The sequence below is a fragment of the Meriones unguiculatus genome, chromosome 16, assembly GCF_030254825.1.
Source record: "Meriones unguiculatus strain TT.TT164.6M chromosome 16, Bangor_MerUng_6.1, whole genome shotgun sequence".
Lineage (NCBI taxonomy): Eukaryota > Metazoa > Chordata > Mammalia > Rodentia > Muridae > Meriones > Meriones unguiculatus.
The window spans coordinates 34,131,049-34,157,685 of NC_083363.1; the positions used below are offsets into that span (position 1 = coordinate 34,131,049).

The following is a 26,637-nucleotide window of genomic DNA, read 5'->3' on the forward strand; positions in this document are numbered from 1 at the left end:
CAATTCATTTCTCATGGTGGCATTAAGCAAACCCATAATTAATGTATAAGCTACAAGAAGGTGGAGTTCATTGGTTGAACATGATTCTACAATAAATACTTGTACCAGATCCTCTTCTCCAGCTCAAAGAACAAACCTCTAGTTTTTACCTGAGCTGACTTCCAAAATCAATAGGACACTGGATCACATGATGATACAGGATATTGCTACATAGGGTATTGAGAATTCTGAGTAACAACAACAACAAAATGGTTCATTCTAGGTCAGTCTTCCAATTTTCAACTGCTAATAAGCAAGCAACATGCTCTCTGGAGTGTCTTCACAACACATTCCCAGAAGTAAGTCGCTTTGCTTCATTATGCCATCAGACTAACTTAACTGTTGTAAATTCATTTAAATTACTTTTATTTTTCTGGCTATAAATTCACATCCTCTCTATTTCAAGGGTGAGAACAAGATAGTTGCTGATAAATGAATTGACTTTTTTTTTTTTAAAAAAAAGTTTGCTCTCAAACAAAAGAAAATGAACATTTAATAACAGAGAATATATAATCTGTGGCTACAACTTAATCTAGAATTGCTCCTTTCTTAGAATTGCTAACTAACATCAAAGCAGGGCAGCAGGCCTATAATGGAGCATGGCTGAATGCACGGACTGCTGGGAAACAGCAACATACGGCCCACAGGCCTCCTCTTAAGGTGCCCAGGAATCCTCAGGGGCCTTGCACTAAAAATACATGGAAGGAACACCTCCTCGATGTCATAAAAACAAGCTCTGAAACACTATTCACTCCAGAAATGCTTACGCGGAGTAATACAAGTTCAAATGACTGGCAGACTAATATTCATAATTACGTTTTAAGCTTGAATTGAAAGAAAACTTTAAACAAGCACTGCAATCATTACTGTATCTTGGAGTGACGTCACCGGGGGTGAGCACGCTGAGGAGTGACGCTGGACCACACTCTATGCTGACTATCAGCTGAGTGTTATCAGAAAGGATATTTGGTTTTAAACTTGTCATATTCATCCCAAAATTCATCCCAGAAAATGAAATTCAACAATAATAAATCTGTCTCACTTCAAGAAAAAAAAAGAAAAGAGTCCATTTTTAAAAGGTGAACTAATTCTTCAAAATGGGTTGTAAATTCCTAATGGGCAATAATTATGGACCTTTTGTTCCAGGCAAGAGATTTCTTACATTTATAATTAACATACATACATAATTTACAATTATTTTCAGCAAACACTCTCTCATTTTTTATAATAGAGTAAGCACCCTATAATGGTACCATGGTTTTATGTAGCCAGCATGCTGAAGGTATGCACGGTAACACTGACACTATGACCCCATAAACCAAACCCAAGGAGGTCCTGCCACCGTGAGTCTGCCTTAAAGACGGCTCGGGGTACTCAGAAGTTGATCTAAGACTGAGCCAGCAGAGTGTGGTGTCTTCTGCTGGACTGTTTTTCCTGGGCACAGTCCCCAACCCACCAAGGGAAAAAAAGACATAAAAACTCAAGCAGATTTTTCAAAGGTCACCAGTGGTCAAATCACTTAGCATTTTTAGCAAATTCTTGTTTCAGATACTAGATGCTTGAAACCAATCAGGGGATCCCCATCAGACCTCAAGTGGTAGCTGCCCACGGTGTCTTGCTATCTGTGACACGCTCTGCTGAGTACCTGTGAGAGGGGGCACTCCTTGGCCAACGAACTCTGATTCATATCTTTCAGTAAGTCCTTCAGAGCGTTCCTCACTGTGGTGTGCGACCATTGTTCGGGAGGCAAGTCTTCTAGTTTGGGGCAACTATTTGAGACACAGATTAGAAAGGGATTATTACAGGATTGCATCCCGCTGCAGAACATTCCTTTAAGACAGACAGATTTCATTTTGCGCATCAAACAGATGCATCTGGAGATTGCTCTCGGTCTCCTGATTGTTCCGATTAGTTAATTACTTTATACAACACATCTGCTGTATCGATGCATGAATTATACATCAGCTGCCTGTGGTGGCTATTTTTTCATGTTACTTCTACCTTCCTGCTCTGATGCGCTTGGGAAGACAATTTAAGGTGTGCTGCTTTCTCACAAGCCACCGTGAAAAGCATTAACGTATTAACTGATTTCCTCCCATTACTCTGTTCATACGAATTAAAATGGCAAAAATACATATATAAATAAATAAGATCATGGCAAAAGCGAATAAGGCATTCTTTCCCAAAATGTACACAGATGGCACTGTTCATGATATGCAAAAATATTTTTTTCTTAAGTAAACTTTATGTAAAATGCCTTCTTGTAATGCATCATTTAATTGACTAAAAGTAAAAAGTCTTATCTTTTGATAGCATGCAAAAAAGCACATAAATTTCAGGGGAGGAAGATTTTAAAGTCATGTTTTGAAGTTGGAGAAAATAACAGAAGGGGTAAAGTTACCAAATTAATTTGGATTAGCATGCCTCAAACGCTGTGTAAATAAAAACTGCAAGCTGGCCAGAGAAGCCTTATGTCCACAAAGGCAGAGAGAGTATTTTCCCTTAGAACTGCTGCCTCGACTCACCTGTGTAACTGAATTTTGAGCGTGACCACATGGTACACATCTTGAAGCATATCTGCTACCGTAGCATCAGGGGCGTCTGTCACATATGACAGTGGAACTGGATTCCACTTCCCAACCTGGATGAGCCCTGGTCCAGATAAACAGAGGACACGCTCAGCGCTGGCTCTCGAGCTCAGCCCCCACCACAAGCAATACTGTTATTTCTGTTTGAATGATTCCCTTTCCCTCAAAAAGGCAGGTCAGTGAAGATATTCACAGCTTAGCTTTCCAAATTGTGAAATTATGTAAATGACTGTAGGGGTTGTTTATTATATTGGAAATAAATACCCATCAATAAAACCTATGCATCAGGCCACAGTGTCCTAACTTACAGGAAGTTCTAATAAGACATAGCCGAACCAGTTCTAAATGGCTTTATGATTTAGATAAGATTCCCTATTGCAGTGGGAATCAGCATTGAAAAATACTTTACAGCCCATAAAACCATCAGAAACAGAATAAAAGAAACAGAACTAGATATTCAGTCATAAATGCAAATTGACTCTCAACAGTCCATCTGCTCAAATACGCTCCTCACTTCCTTGTGGGTCCTCAGTGGAGCAGATTATTAAGGTCAATAAGCATACTAATGATTCAGCTGAAGTAATTTAAAAAAAAAATTTACCTCGACATTCCACATGAGCAAAATGTGTGTTAACTAAACCAAACTGAATTAAGCCAATTCTTAAAGCCACAGTCTATAAGGAACCAACATAAAACACAGGCTGCAGCTCTTTGAATAAAATGTTTCCCTGCTTTGTCTGAGAGGCGAACAGGAGGACCAGCAACTTCCCAGCCCCACAAGGGCATCAGTTACCTTTGGCCTGGGCAGCAGAGCTGTGCGAATAGCCTAGAGACAGCAACGCCATCTCTATCAGCTGGTTGAAAAGCATATCCTTCCTCACCAACACAAATTCCGCATGCTCCTCCTTGCAATCGTACTCAATGGCGTTTTCATAATGTTCCACCACGCAGAAAACTGGTAGCATGGTTCCTAGGAAAACAACAGAGAAAAAGATAGAAACCCAACCATCTTCAGAAACAGTCCGGAGGCAGGAACACCTAAGCTATGAAAACAAATCTTCACCACAGTGAGAGGAGCCACAGAGCTTCCCAGGCAGCCTGGGGACAGACACGGGCACAAAGACAAACATGCAGTCGTTTGCTGTTTAAAAGTTGCACAGGAAATACTTAAATTTCCTCTATACGAGCTTGGTCCTAAGGTAACCTGTGCTCCCTCCTCATTTTAACAGTGCGTCTTCCAAAAGCGGTGAACGCGGAATTACTTTTCTGATCAAATAATAATGCTGACGAGAGACAAGTGTGTGTCTGATGTGATGTGCTGTAAGCCACACACAGTACGCAGACAGAACTCACTGCCCTTGTCTTCACAGGACACACCTTCCTCCTGTACGCACACTTGCTTATTAGCAGGCTTCACCTGCTTGTATCCAAACTATCTGCCTACACTACTATTCTTCTGCCCCTTTTCACTGTGTCCTCTCACTGGTTCCATGAGAGGAGCACAAAACTTAACCAAAGCGATGCTCATAGACACTGTTTGAATGTATACAATGCAGAAAAATAACCCTTCCATGACTACCCATTTCATCTACCCGAGCAAAAAGACATGACAGCAGCCGTAAGTCTTAACATTAACAATTTCTGCTACAGTAAGTATGGTTTTAAAAAAATGGCGAAGTGTGAAAGAAAAACTGGCCTTACTGAGAGGCATGAGAAGCATGGACTCTGCTTGGGGTCTGTTGCTTCTCTGTTGGCTTACTTTCATCCAGTGCAGTAACTCGGTGGCACAGGCCACACCACTGTTGGGGAAGGTTGGTCTAGAAGCTGGACTCCACCTGCAGTGGCGCTCAAGGTGTTAATGCAGGACACTGTCAGACTTCCAGCAGTTACAGAAAAGGGTTAAAAACAGATGCATCTGAACAGTGCTGTGGCACACTGCCAGGAGGGTATCATCTTTAGCATAAATGATGACAAGGGTTACTTTAACAGGGCACCCAGGATCCCCAATTAGTTCTATAGTGTCCCTGCCTGCATCGGCTCCATACCCTGGACCTGCACTGGACTCGCACAGCCCTAACTTCTGAAGGTGTTAAGTGTGCGTCAGCCGCTGCCTAGGATCAGCATTTGCTATTGCCAGAGAGGCCCTTTACAAATTCTCTCTTTGCTTGTTTCTGCTGAACAAAAGCCGGCCATAAAACAGCTACCTCTTCCCACATGTGTGTCCTCACCAAAGCTTTGCGAACTGTTCACAAGAGATTCCAGCTCTGACAATTAAACCCCTTTAGGTTTAGTTAGAAAAGCTCACAAACTCATTCGGAAGTACCAGCAGGCTAGGCAAGAAAAACAAGCCGCAGAGCTTGCCAATATTCTTGTCATTCATTCAGCTGTTTTATACCAGAGAGAGAACCCGTCAGGGATCAGAAGAGAACTTGGGGAGACCGCAGCAAAAATAGCAATATGCAAACTGGTGATTTCTTCCTTGGCTTGAAGGTATTTTGGCAAAATCTCTTAAACAAATAAAAACACCCAACCCTTTTTTCTTAGTGCTTTCTCAGCTTAGCCACAATTTTTATCTAGCACCTGTCAAACAGAAACCATGCACATGAAAAATAAGATTTAAAAAAAAAAAAATCCTACTGAAAGGCTTCAGAATTTTTTGCTATTTGAATTAAGCACAAACCGTTGTAGAATTAAGCTGTTTTTTAAGATGTGTAATTTTGAATGCAATACATTTCTTAAGGCATTTGAGCAGGAGTGAGATGACCAAGCTTCAGCCCCTTGTCTACTGACGTCTGTGGGGTGGCGTTAACAAGTCAAAAACACGTATACTGGGTTTTCCTCTCATGGAATCAAACGGAGGTGTGAAACAGGGAGCAGCTTTTCAGACCTCAGCTCTACGAAATAACTGAAACCTTTTCAAACCACTGAAACAGCCTGGATTGACTCTGTGTTTAATTGATCAAATTTAAAGGTGCCTTATAGATAATAAAGGTGGCTACGGATATGATAGCAACAGGATCATCTAATTACAAATCCAGTGCTAGATCGTCTCGAGAACTGTCACGGTTGCCCTCCTGTTAGTGGGAGTAATGTTAAACAGGAGCCTTCGCTAGGCTGCCTGATTACTGGAGCTGGTGTTTGGCCAGACTTCTAACTACAGCAACTTCATAGCCTTTCTGCATTAGAAAGGAGAGTACTGGTCACTGCTGAAAGCTAAAAATACCACATGATTTAAACCTGAAGGCAGTCTTAGAGGCTTTTGCTGGAGGTTTATGAGCCTGTGTAAACAGCACGGCTGCCATAAGGAGCAGTGAAGTCTGTAGAATCCTTGTCTAAAACTGTCCTGGCATTAAAGTTTGCTGTGCAAATATCACATAATACCAGAGACAGCTGAAATCTCCTATTTAGGAATTTATGGAACTTGTGTGTTTGCAGGCGTCAGAAAGTCTTTTTTATAGAGCCTCAGCACTACACAGTACAATATTAATGCACTCTGTTTGAAAAGCCATAATAAATTATATTTTTAATGCTCTTACCCTGGCTTAAAGATGCATACATTCTTGGCAAACAATCAATAAATAGGGTAATCATGAGTAGAGGCCAAAGAATTTGCTGAAGTGCTGTTTTTCCATTTTTAATAGATAAAGATCTAACAATGCGGACTGCTGTGTCTGTTTATTTCAGGATCAATATATTCTTTGTTTTCACCAAACCAAGGAAAAAAATAAATGATTGTATGATAAATGTTATGCATCAAACACAATGAAATTCCTCGGCCTCCTAACTTTCTCTACTTAATATTCGTGGCTGGTAAAAGATGGCATTATTATTCTTTGCTTTGCAAATGCAGAAAAAAATCTGACTCCTATATGTTATTCAATGACAAAATAAAGACCCCTGTGAGGCATACAGGATACCCCACATAAGAACTGCCCTGTGAAGACAACAATGTCCAACACAGGCAAAGTTGTTAAAACTTCATCAATGTTAATGCTGTTAGAAAAAGCACTTGCTTATATTTTTTCTCTTATAAATTTGCCTAAATCTTCCTTTCCTTTACCAAAAATACACAAGTATAGCAAAAATCAAAAACCAGAATCAGCATGTTTTTCACTGTTAAATAATTACTTTGCTCTTCAGAAAATAAACCACAAATAAATTGCATCACAAATCTTTGCTCTCATATGCCAGGTCCATGTCCTGAAATTCCCTTACAGTTAGTAATCTCAGGAAAAAGCTATGATGACTCTCGAACCTCAGTGTCTTACTCTTAATCAGAGTTAGTTCAAACAGCAGCCACGCACATCCTGAGGGGCAGTAGTATCTACGGATGAACCTTGTGTAAATGAAGACCACGCTGCTTAACTTACTATCCAAATACCCCAATGTTTCCAGTCAAACGGCACTCATGCTCTCCAAACATGATTGACACTACAGCCCAGAACGTCACTCCATTCCAAATTCGAAACAGTTCTAGAAAAAGAATATACACAGCACGCTCCAGCCCTCCACCTCCACACAGGGTGGCCTTGGGCAGACATCAAGCAGCTTTCCAGGATCTGGCTGGCAAGTATTTACCTTTCCTAAGGTTGGTTTTCATCAGATGGCCCGAGTGTTTTAAAGGCACGCCCTGCATCTTTGCACCTGTGCTCCCAAGCCTTCCTCTTCCTAGTGGGCTCCCGTTCTGCTCCAGGCGGGCAAGCTTGGCTGGTGGACCCTTCGGGTCGCTCACATTGTTAGACATTTCTGAATGCTCTTTCCCCTGAGTTGCCTCGTTCAAATGGTCCATACTCAGTCACTGTCTTACAGATCACCTGCCAGAACTGGAAGAGAAGACGTTATCAGTGGGTGGAGGTCTGCAGCTACGCCTGCCCCAAACACGTCTTATCCCTCGACACTTCCCTCCACAAACACATTTGTGCAGCTACGGAATGATCTGCAAGGCTGTGCTTTTATGTAAATCAACAGAATGTAGTGGAGTCTGTACCAACACACACGAGTGAAAAAGTAATCTCTTATGTAAAACTACAAGGAAATAGGCTTACTTTCAGAACAAGAATAATGACAAGATAAAAAGAAAATAACAAATTATACTCATATACTCTCAATTTTTAAAATTAAAAATTCATGACAGACTATGACTGTAATACTTTTAATGAAGGATGGAAAGATTATCAGTGTAAAGCACTGAGCTTCCTAGGACCTTCACACTCTAACATACAACTGCAATCTATTTTACAAATAAAAACCTCAGCAGAGCACCGCAGACACCCACATGCTTCTTAACTCGCCTCTTTATGAGCTAAGGCAGCGAGAAGTTTTCAACTATCTGAGTTTCAGGAGTTCTGTGCTGTTAAAGATCTCACGCCTCTGGTCAGGCATGTGACTGGATCATTTCAGCCCTAAGCACACAGGAAGATGTGAAGCGCTTCTTCAAACGTCCTGTGTCTTTTAGCAGGACAACTTGTCTTTTGGAGTCAATATTTAGGTGTGCACTGCTTGCCGGGTGCTGTTAATAACTTAAATAGCAAAAGCCTGAAAATACTTTCTGAGATACAAAATGTATATGAAGCTCAAATTTTAAAAAAAAATAATAAATCCCAACAGTACTGACAAACACGGTCTCTAGTATTAAAAATTAATCAGTATGCCAGGGAGTTAGCATCATGATAATTTCAGAAAGTTGTTAATTTTTAGTTATATTAAATATTAGACTTCAATTTTGAACACTGCTTATAATAAAACAAGTGGTACAATATACTGAAGTTACTTCTAAATTATGGTTTTAAATAGGGCTAGTTAAACAGAACAGATAAGTGGAACTATGTTATGAACTTTCACTGGCCTTCAAGTATTGAGGATATTTAGGAAAGCAAGAGAGAATATGACATCACTTTTTCCAGATGGCTAGTATTTTGAAATACCTTATATACTTTTAAAAATAATTACTATACTCTCAAACTCTTTGGCTCTGGATCAGCTGAGAACCAGTTTGTGTTAGCATGGCTTTTCTACAAACATTTTTCTCTCCTTAAGTCCATCTTTCTTCGTCCTATATAATCAAGAAATGGGATGGGCATGTGATCTGGGACTTAAAGCAACCTTAAGAATGCCAATCCAAGAACTACAAAGTTAGAGAAATAATCATAGGTGTTTATTTTTGCACCTGAGGGTGGTATGCTGAGAACTAAAGGTCTGCCCTTGACTGAGGTCTCATGTTTTTGGTTATGAGGTTCATTAACAATAAATGCATCTTTTTAAACAACTTTTTATCAAGATCACTCTTTTCCATGATGCTAAGCTGCAGTCTAAAGCCAAAATCCGAGCGACGATTAGTAATTTATTCAAATCACTCTCTATGTTTCATGTGGATCATACTGCAAAGCTGATTTTTCCAAAATTGGTTGCCTTACCCTAAAGCAGAAGACAAGTTTTAAAACATATGAACTGAACAGTAAAAACTTATAAGTTCCTTGGGGCAACTTATGAGAAAAAAGGGAGGAGAGGAATTCACAACAGCATCAAAGTTAATACCACAGAACATACTAGGTAATCATGAGGCTCAGCAGCACTATGGGCTGCAAAAGAAAGGGGTGGGCTTCAATTTAGTTAATGTATTGACAGTCAAAACATCACATAGGTCATGAAAAACTGCTTTTTGAAAACCCACCTAAAGCGTCTACTACTAGAGTCTAAGTCATTCTCTAAAAGGTTTGCATTATAAAGCAAAATTACATGCACATAAAACACTCAATTTAATACTCCTTTAAACTCCACACCAAGGCGAAAGTTCATCAAACCTCAGACTGGAGCTGACTCCAGCCCCTGCCAACAGGGCTGCCTAGACTGACAACAGCTGCCCCTCACTGTGGTCTCGACAAAGCCCAGCTCAGGAGTTGGAGCTACAATTTTGAAACCCATTTTCGAGCAGTGTATGGATAGCACACAGAAAGCAGGCTACTTTCCCCAAAACTCATTTCCCTGTCCATAAAACAAGACCACAGAGGATCCCTCCTAGACCGAGCTGGTGTGGCCAACTCCATCTCAGTAATTATTTCCTTCAAAAGGCAGGAAATAAAAGCACGAAATTCTGATTTCAAGAAAGTATATTTTTTCTTTCTTTTTCTGGGTTTTTTTTTTTCATCGTGGGATCCTTTTCAAGAGTTTCTCTTAGGGTCCTTTCCTTCCCCGACAGAACCCCAGAAGCACATTTGAAGAGCCCGTGTCCTTATCCATTCCATATGGCCGGCACGATCCAGGCCAAGCTTTCACTGTGACCTTTTAAAGAGACAAAGAAACAAACTACTATCTAGCAACAGCAAAGCTGCAGTTTTACTGAGTGAAATTAGCAAAACCAACCTGAAACTCACCACTTCAAAACTTGACAGCATATAAATAACAAAACAAAGGAGATTTCCTTTGCAGCCCGGGTTCTTGAAGTGAAGTTCAATACTGGTGTTTTCTATGTCCTTTTTATTATTATGATTATTATTTAAAAAAAAAAAAAAAGCAGCAGACCTGAAGGCGACTTCCCCTGAAATTGTATTATTTTTCTCTTTCCTTACCCCCGCCCCGCTAAGCGGGGGAAGGGCAAAAATAAACGTCTAGAAGAGTAGATATGGGAGGAGGGGGTAAAAAAAAAAGTCACAATTCGAAAAACAGCATAGCTAGCTTGTAAAATGTCTAACCTCCGAGAACGGGGTTGGGAGGGGAGGAGGGGAGAGTAGGAAGTAGGGAGGAGAGAAAAGGTAAAATTGATCTGACAAGTGATTCGTTGGGGGGTTGGGGGGGAGTCGTAAAAACAAAGCGGAACCCGTTACGAGCTGTACACTGGTGGTACAGAGGAGGTGGTGACAGAGGACTCTTTAAATAAAAAAGGGGAGAAAAATCACTGCGGACAAGGACCCCAGAAAGGGTGGGGAGAGGGATCAAAAGGGGGGGTACCCTCGCCCCCTCCTCCCGCTGAGCTCCCGGGTGAGCGCGTAAAGTGAGCTTGGTGTCACCCTCGCCAGACTCGGGAGACCCGGGAGCGTCACGGAGAGGCCACCTCGCTTTCTTCCCAGCCACCCCCTCCCCCTCCCCAACAATCGCGACTGCGATTAACAAACCTTAAACTTTTTCCCCACCGCCTCGCGCCCCCACTGAGGGTATCTAGCAGGGGCCTGGGAGGGTGAGGGGTAGAGGGTCGTGCCAAGAGCCCCGGGAAGGCACTAGGAGGCCACTTGGGAGGCCGGCGTCACCGACAACAACCCGGGGGACCCTCTCCCTGCCCATGGACGTGGGGACCCGGAGCGCCCGGGAGCCGAGACGGGGAGGGAGGAGCAGGGGGGAGGGGGAGATCCGAGGGCAACCCCGCCGCCGCCGCCGCCTCGGCGGCCACTCGCTCCCCGCCCCCTCCCCCCAAAAGTCGCCAAGCTCTCACTCAGCCCGAGTCGGAGGTAAACAAGGCGGTCGACAATGGCAGTGGGACTTGGGGGGCTCGGCCGCCGCCCGGAGGCCCCCCAAAACTGATGCAGAGTTGCGCGGAGGGCGGTGGGCGCCCGGCTGCAGGCGGGGTCCCCACGCGGGCGGCGAGGCCGGAGTCGCCGGCGGCCCGGGAGAGGCGCGCGGGGGTCTGCGCGCGCGTGTGAGCGCAGCTCCCCGGACGGCGGCCCGTCGCTCGCTCGTTCGTGTCCCCCCGCGGCCGCTCTGCCCCCATTAAACCAGGAGTTGACTCATCCCGGCCGCGGTGGCCGCCGCCGCGCCGCGCTGGGCTCCGCGCGTCCTCCCGGGCTGCAGCCCTCGCCGCCGCCGCTGCTGCCGCCGCCGCCGCTGTGGCTGCCGCTTCTTCCTCCTCCTCATTTTAATGCGAGGCACCGGCTGGCAGCGCAGCCTCCTCCCGGCCGCCCGCAGCCTGCTACCCCGGCGGGGCCGCCGCGTCCCGGGCGCGGGAGGGGGAGCGCGGGCGGCGGGGGCAGGGTGCGGGAGGGCCGGGAGGGACCGGGCTCAAAACCCGGGCTGGAGGGCCGGGATCGGGGGAGGGGCGGGGGCGGCGGCGGCGGCCCGGGAAGAGCAGAGTGGGGCGCGCGCTGGCGGCCGGGCGCGCGAGCATCCGTAATGAGCCGCGAGCGAGAGAGGCGGGCGGCCGGCCGAGTGTACACAATGCCCGGCGGCCGGGGGCGCGGGGAGGACGCGGGGGGCGCCCCGGGCAGGTGCGTGCGGGCAGCGGGGGGAAGAGGGGCGACTCGGGGACCCTGTGCCGCCCTGTAGGGACTAGGGCGGGGGCATGCAGGTGCACTGGAGGTGGGCACGCAGCGGGACGTGGCTGGAGGGAAGAGCCCCACCGAGTGCCTGGGTAGGAGGGCAAGCAGGGCGAGAAGCCTGATGACGCTCTCCCCAGTACTCATTCTCCATGGAATGCGGTCTCTAAACTGCCAGGAGTGACAGCCACTAGCAACTGAGTAAGGGCTTTCGGAACAAGTCAGAGCCACGGATACTTGGGACTTCTGAAACGCGCGGCGGCCCGTAGTGCTGGAGTTAAACTAAATTTGGGTCACTGGAAACACACCTGACTTGCTATTACAAAGGAAAAGATGTCATCATTCTTAAAATACCTCCCATTGGGCGAATATAGGAAAGTTTGCGTTAGAGAATGCACCTTTTGTGGCAATAAACACTTTTGTGATCAGGAGAAAGCTCCCCAGTTACATCCCTGGTCATTATCACACAGTATGACCTTCTTTAGATAAGTGACTAAATACAGTCCACTGTGAAATAAACACTGTGACCTCTCACCTAAAATAAAAACTGCATCTTTGAAGCACTGAGGTTACTGGTCCTGCCTGAAAGCAGTTTATCAAGCAAGAGCTAAGTGTTACATTTTAAAGAATGCAGTAGTAGAGAAAGACATAGGTCTGAAAAACACTGTGAGGTACATTTTTTTTTTTAAGCAACAAGTTAGGACAACCGCAGAGATGAGGATGAGATATGCAAATGAAGCTCTTTAAAGCGACCAATACACTCTCAGGCACACTGTTTACACTAGAAATCTAAAAAAAGCAGAAGGAAAAGGGGAGAAAATTATGGCCTCCTGGGGAGGACAAGTTTAGGAGAAGCACACACACACACACACACAAAAAGCTCCAAGAGCACCCAGGTTCGGCCACAAACCGGAAAGGTTAGTCAAAATTGAGGAGGGCAACTGTGAATCTTGGCACCAACACCTTAAGAACAAAAAAAAAAAAAGGAACATGAAATAGCGAGGCAGAAACATCCAAAACAAGGGAAGAAGTTTAAACCACCTTCACCACAAAGGGTAAGAGTACATTTTTTTTTAAAGTTTAAATATGTGGAGGCTATTTACAGTGAAATAATCAATAAGGAAAATACAAATACAGCCCAATATAGCACTTGTGTGGGAGTCTGTATTGTGACTGGAGGCTAAACTTATTTTGAATGATAGTTGATATTTAAAAGAACAAACATTATTATCTTGATAAGAACAGTGATGTTTTTCACTGGATACATTAAAATTTCAGTCCCCAGTGTGGATATCTGAACAGCCCTTCAAATTCAAATTGGTAATACCTGACATGTTTCCCTGAAACCTGACCTTTCTTGGTAGGTACAGTGTGTTCCACTGTCATGCTGGATGGATTAACAAACAATAATAAAAAGAGAGAGAAAGAGAAATCATACTGGCCTACAAAGCGGCAATGTCACTTGTTCATGCAACTCAACTTCAATTGAATTCTCGGAAGAAGAAGGAAGGAAGGAACATACTAGCTGTTAATCAAAACAAGTTTTGAGCTAAAAGACAAAAACACTAAAAACAAAGAAGGTTTCTAAGATGCCATATTACAACAGGGGAATGAAAATACTATCAATGCTTCAATGATTTTACACAAATAAGTATGACAAAACGCCTTCTGATTGCCTCGGAGTCCTGATGACCTGATCAATGCTAAAAATGTAACCTGGGAAATTTTCATCTTAACCACACCTTTTACTCAGGAATCACAACCTATTCGTAAACAAAAAAAAAAAAACAAAACATAAAAGTATGGAATAAGGACCAACAGGGCCTTGGGGATATGACAGAATAATTGAGCATAATGGCATCTAATAATGACTTTATTATACAGAATAATAGTATAGTAAAATCACCAACCCATTAGGCACATACATATATTAATTTCCCTAAAGCAAATACTTTTTTTAAAAGAATAAACTATATATATTTTAAAATACCAGCTTACAGGCTGATACCTAGTGATTTGCCAGTGATTGTTTTTATTACTTTATTATATTTATTACTATATATGCTCATGAGAATGTGTGTATGTGTGTAATCTTCCTCTGTAGTGTACTCACTATAGCTACTAAGGATTGGCCAGTAAAACCCAATCAAAATAATAAAGAAAAAAATTAAATCACCTTCCAAGATCTATGTGAGTGTAAATGAGCATGTTGGTGGGGGGAATGTTACCTGATTCTACAGGGACATCTTCTTTAGCCATAAAGATAAAAGAAATTATTGAAAAAGTTAGAACAGAATAAAATTTAAAAATCTTGCTATCAAACTGGAGAATTTCAGCAGTCCACGTCCTGGGGCGCTATTGCATGAACTATTCAGCCCATGGGGAAGAGAGTGTGTCCATCTCCTCTCGTGCGAAAGAGACGTCTGAACTGGCCACACATGGGGAATGAGCATGAAATATTATAACAAATACACAAGACTTTAAAAACTTAATGAAAGGATGCTGTGTGTTTCAGATGGCAGCCGAAGGCGTTGAAACACATTTAGAGTTGTGAATAGTGTGGACAGCCATAATAAACAGAGAAGGCACTCCTAAGCGAATGCTTCCAGATACTGCAGTTCCCCGGTGACTTAGTAAAGCAGCACTTGACAGCGTAATGCTTTCTATGGACATGGTTTGGTTTGGTTTTTATCTTTTTAAATTCAAATACAGTTGGCCATCTCCACTCAAAGCAGCTCCATCTATGTAACGTGCCGCTTTAGTCATGTCAACTCTTTGTTTTTGGCTTTAGCTGCAGGTGGTGTTTTCTGTATATGAGTTTCTGGGAATATGGTCTGTGCTGGCCATATAAGGATGTCTATTCAGGCCATATGTTTCACTGTCACACGTCTCATTTTGTCTGTCTGGGATGTCAGTACTGACTCCTATATCATCTCTTGAATGGACCAAACACCAACTTGCTAGAGCAGGAGGAAACGCTGGGGCTGCAGCCCAAACAACTTCGTCAAAACATATTGTCATGAGGAAATGAAATATCCTGTAAATATTTGCAGCCTCTCGACTCCTACCATCTATGACCAACATCATGGCAACTGCTTACAGTTTGAGACAGCCACTTGCTCAAGTTCATAAGTTTGCAGTCTATGTCTGCATGTAACGTTATAAGTTTGGAGCCCATCTTTGGAGGTCATGGCAGGTCATATGCTAACTGACTTACTCTGACATTTGTGGGTCGTGTAGCCTCAATTGAATTTGGAGAAGTTCAAGTGCACCCCCTCATGATCTTCCCTTACTAAAGTCCCAATTAATCCTACAACAAGTTATAGGTCCTAGCATATACTCTCGAAGCAATCTGTATTTCTCCTTTATAACTGTCATCATATTCTTAATCAACTAACCATCTGAGTGATTATTAGTCAAGCAGCAAACACCTCCCTTATCAAAAGGCTATAAGCCCTTTGAGTGCAGAAGTCTCTAATTGCCATAGATCAATAACTGAATACAGTATTCTTACAATATTTGCATTATGACTGCATGTAGAAGAGCAAAGAGCCCTTGGGGCCCTTTGCAATCAACCTTTACCATTGACAGTATGTGAGGAAGCAGGAATAGTGCAGTGGTGGTTACATTACTTAATTTTTAATTAATTAAAATTACATAAAATTCACAAGTTAGTTCTTCCATCCCTCATCAAGTGTTCCATGGTATCACATGGCTAGTGGCTCACACAATGGCACAGTGCAGATAATAGAACACTTCTTCCCCATTATACAAAGTCCTACTGGACAGCACTTGCCTAAAGAACTCCTGTAAAAGATGACTAAGTGAGCCCAGGATCTGATCGGGAGTCTTAAAGGTGCTGACTGGCTTTCAGACATTCTAATGATGTCTGAATGGGGATCATTTTCTCTTTTAAAATTAGCCCATAGATCTGTAATGTTACATGGAACGAGACTAGTGTACCACTGAATACAAATTTAAGATAGCTTTCCAGACGTGTCTGCGCTTGAGAGGGTCCTGTAATACATTTGCAACAACATGCAGTTATTATAAATGCCGCTTGCACTACTTCAATACAATACACACAAAGCATTCCACCCTTACTCCAGCTTCCTGGTGATGCTAGCACAAACCCCCTTAGCTATGGCTCTCTGTAAAGCATTAACTGTAGACACCTACTCAAACAAGGACAGTATCCAGCTACCAAAATCTAGTATACTGCAGAGAACAATGCTAAAGCCTGGAAAAGGTTGCACAAAAGAGCAAAAGATAATGACAATAAACTTCAAACCCAAGATTTCAAGGGTTTGGGACATTTCCCCGTTCAAGAAATTTGGGTTTCAGTTATAGCCAGACTGATAGTGATCAAAAGATGTCACCTAATTCCTCTGAGTTTGGATGTAAATAAGTTAACTTGTGATATGTTTTCAACAGGTTGTGATCACAGCTATGCTAGCCATCATAGCTGGCAAGACAGCTGGGCCTTTACACCCAACCAAAATAAATAAATTAATTAATTAATTTAATTAAATTTACTAGCAAGGGTTTATTGAACAAATTTTTTCAAAGCTACCTTTCCTTCCACAGACGTTAGTATAAATCTTTGACAAGTGGAAATAGCATCATCAAAGTTAGTATTTCTCTCTAGACCCACATCTAAAACTGAGCAAAGATCAGTGAAGATTCCTGCAGTTGCCACTCAATCCATCTCGTATAGGACCACCACTGTGCCTTTGTTTCCAGATGCCTGGTTGTATCTTATGGCTCCTGGAATTAAAGAACTCAGCTACCCCCTTTAACATATAGCTTAGTTTACTCTTGCTGTCCAAAACCTGGTACACTGTAGGGGGTGGAAAATGACTACAGCTACAACTATGACTTATTTTCTCCTTCCTCTGCTGTTCTGTCATATTACTTGTCCTATCAGCCTTGTAGCACTCAATAATCTATACTGGTACCTGCAAACTGCAAGGCTCCAAGCAACTTAAAATTTATCACATGTGTGTGTGTTTCTGGATTCTCTCACGGTGCCTGCCACCACAGGAAGAAATCCCGGAACTGTTTGCATGAAAGGATGCTTAAGACCCTTAGGAAGAGAAGGCAGGGATGGGGATCACAGCCACTGCAATCGAATGGTTGAAGATGTGTGAGCCAAACTGTTTTTTTTTTTTAATGATTTATTTGGTTTTATGTGCATTAGTGTGAAGGAGTCAGAACACTTGGAATCAGCATTAACAGACAGTTGTGAGCTGCCATGTGGGTGCTGGGAATTGAACCCGGGTACCTTTGGAGGAGCAGACAGCGCTCTTAACCACTGAGCCATCTCTCCAGCCCCGAGCCAAACTGTTTTTAAGGTTCCCAGGATATGTCTGCTAAATGATCAGGTCTGGTAGCCACTAGCTAAGGTAGTATTTTGGAGACAGACACTCAAACAAGCCCACTAGGACACCCCTGAACTGAGGTTTTTAACTAATCCTGGGGATACTTAGAAAGTCAGGTTTGTTGCAAGTACCAGCAGTGAGTGCTCCAAAACACAAGAAGTAAATATGCAGGCATTTGTTTCAAAAAGACAGATATGGGGGTAGGAACAGGATATTAGATCACAGAGTTGGTACAAAGGGGTATGCTGTCCAAGGAACCATGATAAATTAGCATTTGGGCGCTTGCATGAGATTTACTGGGGTGCCAGAAATCCTATGCAGGTATGTGATTTATCATCACAGACATAAGCGACTAACCACAAAATTACACATGGAAGCTCAGTTCTACAACCAGTCTATTATTTACTGGAGCCAGAACTATCCAAGTTTCCTCTAAGTCTTTTTTTTTTCTTCCCCGCTCTTCAACACAGTTGACTGTGATCTCCCAGCCCCTACCCCTCACAACTACTACTCAACTTTGAATGGGCTTTTCAAATAATTGAGAACTTTTTTTTCTTGTTTCTTTTTCTTTTCCAGACCATCACTACATTTGAGCAGAACCAAAGTATTGACACTGTACATGCCCTGGATGCCCTAAAGCTGAGTGACATTTCTTCTTTGGGAAGGCAGGACTCTTGGGAAGCTGGACCAACTCTAATTCCAACAGCAACCCTTCCCAACCTTCAGCCAAGACATGCCAATCAGACTCCCTTAGAGATGCAGATATTATTATTATTGTTTTCTGCATTAGTTGCAGGGATAAAGAGTTTGATGTCACAATAGGCCCAAATACTAGTCCAAATGATGTCTGTGGGGACATCAGCCAAAAGCAGTATTGAGTACTATACTGCCATGAGCAAAGCAAAGAAACACCACAGGACACTAGAGCAGGGGATGGTCTACTGCAAAGGAAAGCCACAACCTGAGACAAATCCTCTCACCTGAAAAATGATTAGACCCCATTTTAATGCTTAAAATTTGATAGTTCAAAAGTAAAATGCTATTGGGCTGATGGAAGAATTCAGAAGAGCTTGTGGGGATGGCTGTTTATATCAGTGTGAATACAATCAGTGTCACTGAACTATATCCTCAATAGCATCAACATGGCATATTTTAGTTTAGATATTTACCACAGGATACAAATTTAAACAAAATAATGGAGCAAATCAATCAGCTGTTCCTAAGAGCAGTAAAAACACATTGTCATTAATACATCATGCCAAGCCTCAGAGAAACAATGAGCTCCAAAAAAGACTGAACCAGCCATCCCTGCCCCAACTTCCCAGGATTCTGTTCTTACCTGCCAACAGCCACCGTCCAGTCGGTGCTACATAATTAATTCACAGGATGAGTGTCTGACCCCAAAGATAATTAACCTGGACTGGTCATCACCAACCAGTATCTCACCCATTTTGAAGGTCCTCCAATGCAAGAAGATACTTTTTATTCAACACAATATCTTAGCAAAGGAGAAAGAGAGAGACCGAAACAAATGAACATAGTCAGTCCAAATATACGTTGTGTATCTTTTCCCAAAGTGAAACAGTTACATTCACAAAATAGTGCACCTTCCCTCGGAAGGCATCATTGTGAGGACATTTGTGAGGGCGGTGTAAACATAAGCTACATAATAATCGATTCATTGTTTGTATGTGAAGACTTAGACTTCTTTTAAAAAACAAAACTCTTAAATCTAAATTTAATTAATTTCAAATTTAGTCAGTTACCTCTCTGGTAGGGATAAGGATCAAAGTAATTAACTTTTTATCCAACAGTTACAAGCATTTGTTCCTCTGCTGTGCTGTCCTGCATAGACTATTCTGTCATCTGTTTCTGCTTATTTTATATTAGGAATTTTTATATTAATGGTGGGATTTTTAATGAACTGGAAATTAACTTATAAATTATATTTTACTCAAGTTCATATTTATATAGATGTATTTTTCTGATATGCATTACTAAGGAATATTAATATGTAGTGAATCTAAATTAAAGATATATTTATTATGTGTAAAAACATTAATTATTATAAATAGCTTTACAATATAGCTATAGAAGGCCTATTTACCTGTCTTGAAGGTGCCTCTTTATTAACATGTTTATTGTGAAACTTAATTAGATGACTAGAGTGGACTATAAATTTACATGTAAATTTCCAGCAGTTAGGAAGCAAAAACTTTATAAATACTAGACTATAACTTTTATAAAAGAACTAGAGAGACTATTTTTCAGTCATTTATTTTTATTTGTAAAGGCTTTTTCATTTGTATTTTTTTACCTATAAGCACATGTGGGAGACAGACAGTACATTTGTGAACAATTTTGATAAGGACCAGCTTGTAACTGTCTGGAAACCATGCTGCTTGATGGATGGTCAGTACCAACTTCCTCTATCATTACTTCCACAATAGAAGAAGCAAAGCTCCATATTTATGGTACATTTAATGAAAATGAAACTTCTTTTCTTTCCTTGGACATAATTAAGGCCCTTGAAACCAAGTTTTGAATTCACTTTGTACACAGGGAATTTAACACTAAAAATTTATGAAGCTTTAAACAAGTGTAAGTGTATCTTTGAGGCTGGGAAGGACCACATTTTAGTATATATAAGACCAATGATTGTGGAATTCTTAATAGATTTGAAAAATCCGATGGTTTGACCTATCTCCCAGTATGTATACACATCTATGTGTGTATGTAGATATGTTTCTATTTATGTACACATGTACATAATGTACATGTGGATAACGATAAATGTAGTTAACACTTGCATAACATGCAAGTAGATTACTCAATTAAAAAGTAGGATGCCATTGTTTTCATCAGGAACCCTTCAAAACCCAGTTAGTGTAACACCCTATTATTAAGCAAATCCCACAGAAAGGGTATCTGACACAGTAGAAAACAAGAGTGAAGGGAAGATAGGAAAACTAGGTGGGGGTCTTCCCTTACACTTCACTCCCCAGCTGAGCGGTCACCAGCTAGCATGATTCCACATCTATGAAATGAAGGGACAGCAGTAGCTGCTTAGGGCCAGATCAAGGTGTCTCTGCCTTTACATCAATGTAAAATCTAAGTTCACTTTAAAAGGGAAATAAAGACAGAAGGAAATTTCTCACAGGCTACATTAGATGTTTATCTATATATAAGAGACAGGTGTCAAACAAACAAATTTAAAAAAAAAAACACTAAGACAAAGAGAAACTTTAACTCACCAGATTCCATCTGTTACATTTGAATTCATGCATAATTGATTATCCATGACTGGTAAGTTCTTTTCTCAGTAGCCGTCCACAGTTTTCTAAACATTATGTATTAAATCACTACTAAAGTAGAAGGCATTTCAGAAACAGCAAGGCAGAATAGGAATATTTTAAATGAAAAATTACATGCTGGTTAATAATAATACAGCTGACCTATGTTTAAGGGAGAGAAATTTTAATCATGTGCGTATTAAATATTAATAACCTATTCTGTTATTGTTATAATAAGGTTAAGTAGGCTTCTCCATGCTTAAGGAAAGCAAGAGAAGGAGAAACACATAATAGTACAAAAGATACAGAGATGAGAGACAGACAGAAGGAAAATGTGTCAATAATAAACAAGAGGAAATGAGAAAGAAGGAAAGGATGAAGGTGGAAGCTAATCTCTATGTGTCATTATGACTGCCAGAGTACTGGCAAAGAAGCAGCATCCTTTTATTTCAATTTTAATCATTTCTGAATTTTAATACCCAGCTCCTTTTGTAATTCTCCTGGCATTCCCCATATGCCTCCATCCCAGCCAAAACACCAGTGTAAATTAAATGGCAGCCAACCACACTACTGATGTAGCCCTGCCGAAGAACCTACCAGGTGACCAAACGCAAAAAAAAAAAAAAAAAAAAAAAAAAAAAGGTAAGCCTACCTACATCCCTCAGGACCTCCAGCCAATTAACTAGCTCAGTGTCTGTTACTTTCTTTAATTTTGAAAAGGACAGTGGTTAGGGAAGCTACAGAGAGAATCGTTTAAAAAAAATCAAGCAAGCCAGTGGTAATACAATAATCAGTGACCATCAGGGCCTGGAAAAATGAGTTTGCTCTCACTGGCACTAAGGAGCATCACATGATTATTTAATTACAGCTCTAATTTTTGTCTCGTGGATGGCAACATATCAACAATTAATAGGGCAGATAGAGGAGAGTGTGTTTTTAAAGAGACAGAATATGTGTGATAATGCAATAGGTCACACAGCAGTGCACCACTTAAAGAATATTTTTGTGTGTGTAACTAAATAGGAATGTCTTGCAAATAGTCCTACACATGCTTTAAAAAGATAATAAAATTTTTAAAAGAAGTGACTTTTTTAGTTAACTTTCAAAGAATGTCTGTAACCTTTCGGAAAGTCAACATCCAGCTAACAAGTCCTATTGTTGACTCTTGTGTGAGTTTTTAAGGAATGAAAGGAAACTTTCTCATATAAACACCCCAAATCCTAGCCTGTTAGTAAATGAGGTACAAAACTAGTCTTTGTCTTCACACATTCATCATGGCTGACATCTAGTTAATGGGGTCCTGAGAAAATATCACCGTAGTTGGGGTACGGGGGTAGAGATCAAGAGCCTTGCACCACTCATCCTCGCTATGCTGGGCTCTGGAATATCAGCTAGACCTCTCCAGGGTGGCCCAACAACAAACTCAGGACAGAGCTTTGGGTTGATTCACAGCCTAACATCAAAGCACCATGAACCTAAAGATAGACTTAGCATAATCCCAATGGAAAGCTGGCGAGGATAAGACAGAAACTCTTATCTGTGTGGAAGCACTGCCGTCCACAACACAGCATAGGATGGAGGACACACTTAAGAAAGAAAAGCATTCAATAATCTACACAACAGGGATCATGGGAGGATTAAATGCTCACATATCAACAAAAATGGAAAGGTAAATAGAAAAGTCTCTTTCCTCAATAAATCTTTATCAGCATGAACTATATTCAATGCTACCCAATTATTAATTTTGCTCTCCTTAAATAAGTGCTTAGTATATGCAAGACAGAGAAGCTTACTGTCCATTTAGTCTCACCTATTTATCTGGTGCGGAAATGTACCTTATCCTTAATTCGTTTTTGTAGTTTAATACCTTATATGATAATAACAGCAGTAGCTACAAGCTTGCCAAAGAAGGAATGCTCTGTGTTTCTGAATGCTATATTATGAGGTTACAAGGTCTACAAATCCATCAAGGGAATTTAGTTAACCAATCCACGGGAAGTGTTTAGGTATTAAAACCCTGTGGTTCCAGTCATTTACTGTTTTGCTGTGACAGAAACAATAGCCGAAACATAGGTTTGAGATTTAGACAATAAAAATCATCACTGTGGTAGGCTGTTCCAATGTATTTTAAGCATTAGGTTATATGGAATTGAGAATAATGTAATTTGACTAAAACAATGATACAATGATTCCACAAAAAAATTTATCGGGCTAAATCAACTCAGTAAGCTTCACATGGTCCATGTTGGCCAAAGTCATCAAGAAACAAGGAAATGCAGGCATCTCAAAATACAAGATGGAAAAGCTAACATTCGGAGCAGGAAGCATAGCTAATGCCAGGAGCAAAAGCCATGGAGCCAACGCCAGGTGAAAAAGGAAAAACATAGGCATTCCATAACTTGCAGAAGTTTTAAAATTAAAGTATCTTAGTGAAAACCTTTGATGATTCTTGACCAAAAATGTGACTCCATACATCTGAAAAGATATTTTTCAACAATCTAGCAAGCAGCAGCTTGTATCCAAGAGTGTACATCATTCTTTCTTACCATGGTTGTTAATATACAGTTAACATGTCTCAGAAAAAGGCTGTAATTAACTGTCTACTGCTCTAATAACACTAATAAGCATACAGTATGATTAAAATACAATGACTCCATACACACTAAGGCTGTCATTTTTAAACTTTTAAGATAATGTTCTAAATTGTTTCTTAGTCCTCTTAAACCATCAAAAAAGTAGCTCAGCTCTAAGAGTTTTTGGAATCATGGTTATTAAAATATGGCTCCTGCCTCCCACAGACTAGAGAACTGTTCTATCATTAAGCAAGGCATCTTTTGTTTCACTTAGATTTTGTTGTGGATTCTACGGAATCTTTTAAAATGTAAAGCTGTAAGCATTTGTATTTTGTACTTCATTCACTAGTAAAATATTTCCTTGGTGAAGGAACAGCTTGCTAAATATCAAGAATCACATAGAATTAATTGTTGATTTCCAATGATTCCCATTGTCTGGTTCACTGGAACAAGAAAACCGAATTGCATTCAACATCAAACAGCTAATTATGGCCACAATCTACTCAAGGATACCTTCATTCCAAAAGATAGCTGTATCAGTGACTGTTATTTTATTTATAAAATTATTACAATGAAATATTTATAATATAAAACTTCTTTTACCTTAAAGTCCTTAATATACTAAAAAACATTAAAAGGCCAAACTGTCATTCACACCCTCTTAACAGCACATCAGAAACCACTGAGTAAGATTACAGAGGAATCTCATGCCATCAGCTCTGGCTTCCAGGAAAACTGCATCTGAAGAATTCCCCAGCACACAAATGACATGCTATCTTTTCTCTAAATACCTCAAGGAAAGAAGGTCTAAGAATTTCCCTAGTAGCACATCTCACTACCCAAGAATGAATGCCCACTGAAAAACTGTCCTTAGCACCTGGTCTCAAATCATCCACAGCTGAGAAAAAAAAAAACAATATCCTACAGAGACAAATGCCCGAGAACATCCCCAGAGCAAAATGTCTGTCAGTCAGTGTGGCTGCAGCCTGACTCTCCACATAGAACCGCGGGCCTGTAGACTTCCCTGACACTTACCCTCTCAAGTACCAGAGGCTGGTCTCCGAATCTAGCCCTAGAAGAGAGATCTTTGATGGGGTGATAGAGCTGAAGTTGTCTCTGGCACGCTAGCAAGGCAGGCTCGTCCCAAATGAGGTGGTTACCAGTTGCCTGGGAAGCAGCTGGACCATGTCTGCGGATCTGAGGGTGCGCCACGAATCAGGTCAGAGCTCTGAGTAGAGTCCACCCCCTTCAGCTGGGCAGAACGCCCTCCACTTCCTGCACACCTGGGTGGGGGAGCGGAGGGCGCTGTGGAGGGAGGCTGGCCAAGAGCCACAGACAGTCTAGTAAAGTCACAGCCAGGTGGAGGCAGACTTCTACCTCTGCGAGGGTTTCCCCCTCAACACTGGGACCTGCACCCCTAAGTATTCAAAAATTTGTCCAACAATGAGCGGGCTCCAAAATGAGTGACGGGAACAATAAAATGAAATACACTTAAATGTTTTATCCAGCAAGAGCTCCCCTCCCCTGGAAACAGAAGAGACTCTGAATGTCTGATTACAAGCTCCTTCTCCATTAAATGTCAAATAACTAAACCAAATAAATTCTAGCAGAAAAGTAGTATCATAAATACTGGGATATCAGTTTGCTGCTTTTCATCTCTCGTAACTAAACTAGGTCCCTGACTGACTCACATCCTTGAAAGTCCATTGAAGGAGGTGGTTGGAATTACTATTACAGCAACAACTGTGCAAGTGATACAGAATGACTTGAAGGAATAAAAATAGGCCAATATGCTAGAGAAACACTCTACTACTAAATCTCACCCAGAATATATATACACACAATCTGTATCTATTTACTCTAAAATGAAATATCTGATCTTAAAAAAGACTTTTAAAAAATAAACAGCAAAAGGTACCGTTGGCATAAGATCAAAAGTACAAAATAATGTGTGTTAATGTGTTGATCACACTATATGAAGACATCGAGTTTAAATAGACTCACCATTGAGAGCAGCAGTTAGCAATGATCTATAAATTAGCACGGGAGATGCTTTTTCTTTGGGAGAGTGGGGAGAAGGAACCTTGTGTAGCAGATTTGATTTACATGCTTGCTGCATTGAGTCCATATTCTGCACTGATGTCAGTGGAGTGCATGGTAAGAGACTGACAACTGGGTATGCGCAGTACGTGCGAGAGCTCCTAAGACAATTTAAACAATAAGCAGTCTCTGAAGTTAATCATGGATTTGGGCATTCAACTTCAGCAAGATTTTGAGGCTTCAAGGGGCCCCTAAAAGGGAGGGACCTTGAACTGAAGAAGAGGCAAATCTATTCAGTATTATAAAATAAAAGTAGCCACAACCCTTATTTTGAGGCTGGCAGATCAACAACAAGAAAAACAAGGGAGGCAAGACGACGTTTAGAGAGGGGCTAAGAAGCCATTGCTCAGTCTATAAGCCCTATGTTACAGGCATGTTTGCAGAAGTGCATTACAGTCTAAAGCATTCCATCCAAGAACTGGAAGGGAAGCACCCTTATCACACGGATGATCTAAGGAGTCAGACAGTTTGGTCTGTTTGGAACTTTGTAGAAAGTTAATTTAGCAAACGCATACTTGACTGTGCTTGAACACATCTGTCCGAGGGAGGCCTCGGGATGACTGTGTTCGGTGGCACGCCAACACGCCAGGGGACTGATGCTGCAGTGGGGGTGCAAAGGAAAAGTGTCCAACATCTCTCCCAACTGCTTTCGCATGACAGAAATGAGAAGACGAAATAACTCTTCTTTAAAGTTTTGCCACTAGAAAGTGGAAGCAAAGAACAACTGTCGGCCCTTCCCTCCCAGCCAGGAAGAGTGCGAATCCCTGCGTTACAGCCCAGGTAGATATTAAAACAGAACAGAGCCGTTATTTAGTGGTGACAGGCATATAAATACGTGCACTAACCTATAAACTGGTATTTACTTCAGGAAGGTAAGTAATATTTTTCCTCTGATTGCTGAGCTGTCAGTTTAATGCAGCGTAAATAAACAGTAGGTGCCTGCTAGCTCAAAGTAGGAAGTGCTCATTGCACACGAGGAGCAGATTACTGAAGCCTGGTGCTCATCATGCTGAAACATAACTTTCATTTTACCAGAAAATATACCCTACTGTGGGTTATTTTTCGTGCCTGATCTATTAATTAACTTAACTCTATTCTGTCAAAATGTAAATCAATTTGTAAAAAAAAAAATCATCACAGAGTTTTGGAATATGAAAACCAAATCAATTTTAAAAGCAAATACTAAAAAGGAATGCTTCATATAATAAGCACAAACTATTTAACGGCAAAAAGGATAAAGAACATATTTACATAACAGAACTGAATAACCTGAGATATTTACTTTCCTGAAAATCTTTCTCCTCTGCTAATTAAAAGTGACTTGCACCTCTAATATTCTGTCACCTTGTGCTAGTGTGGTTTTTTCCACACACATGCATCGTTTGCTCTCTGAAACATCTAAAAGGGGACCACTTAGAGAGACG

General features: G+C 41.3%; 1 protein-coding gene across 7 annotated transcripts in view; it reads right to left on the reverse strand.

Moving 5' to 3' along the window:
• Satb1 (SATB homeobox 1) overlaps nucleotides 1-26,637 on the reverse strand; it is a 93,500-nt gene that overhangs the window by 62,722 nt on the left and 4,141 nt on the right. For 2 of the 7 annotated variants that reach the window (XM_021656120.2, XM_021656115.2), the window contains exons 1-5: nucleotides 9,998-11,043; nucleotides 7,206-7,450; nucleotides 3,421-3,597; nucleotides 2,565-2,691; nucleotides 1,685-1,808 (exon numbers count right to left, since the gene is read on the reverse strand). In XM_021656120.2, coding sequence (XP_021511795.1) covers nucleotides 1,685-1,808; nucleotides 2,565-2,691; nucleotides 3,421-3,597; nucleotides 7,206-7,416 — 639 coding nt within the window. In that variant the 5' untranslated portion in view covers nucleotides 7,417-7,450; nucleotides 9,998-11,043. The other 5 variants (XM_021656119.2, XM_021656117.2, XM_021656116.2 and 2 more) reach the window with 4 other exon arrangements.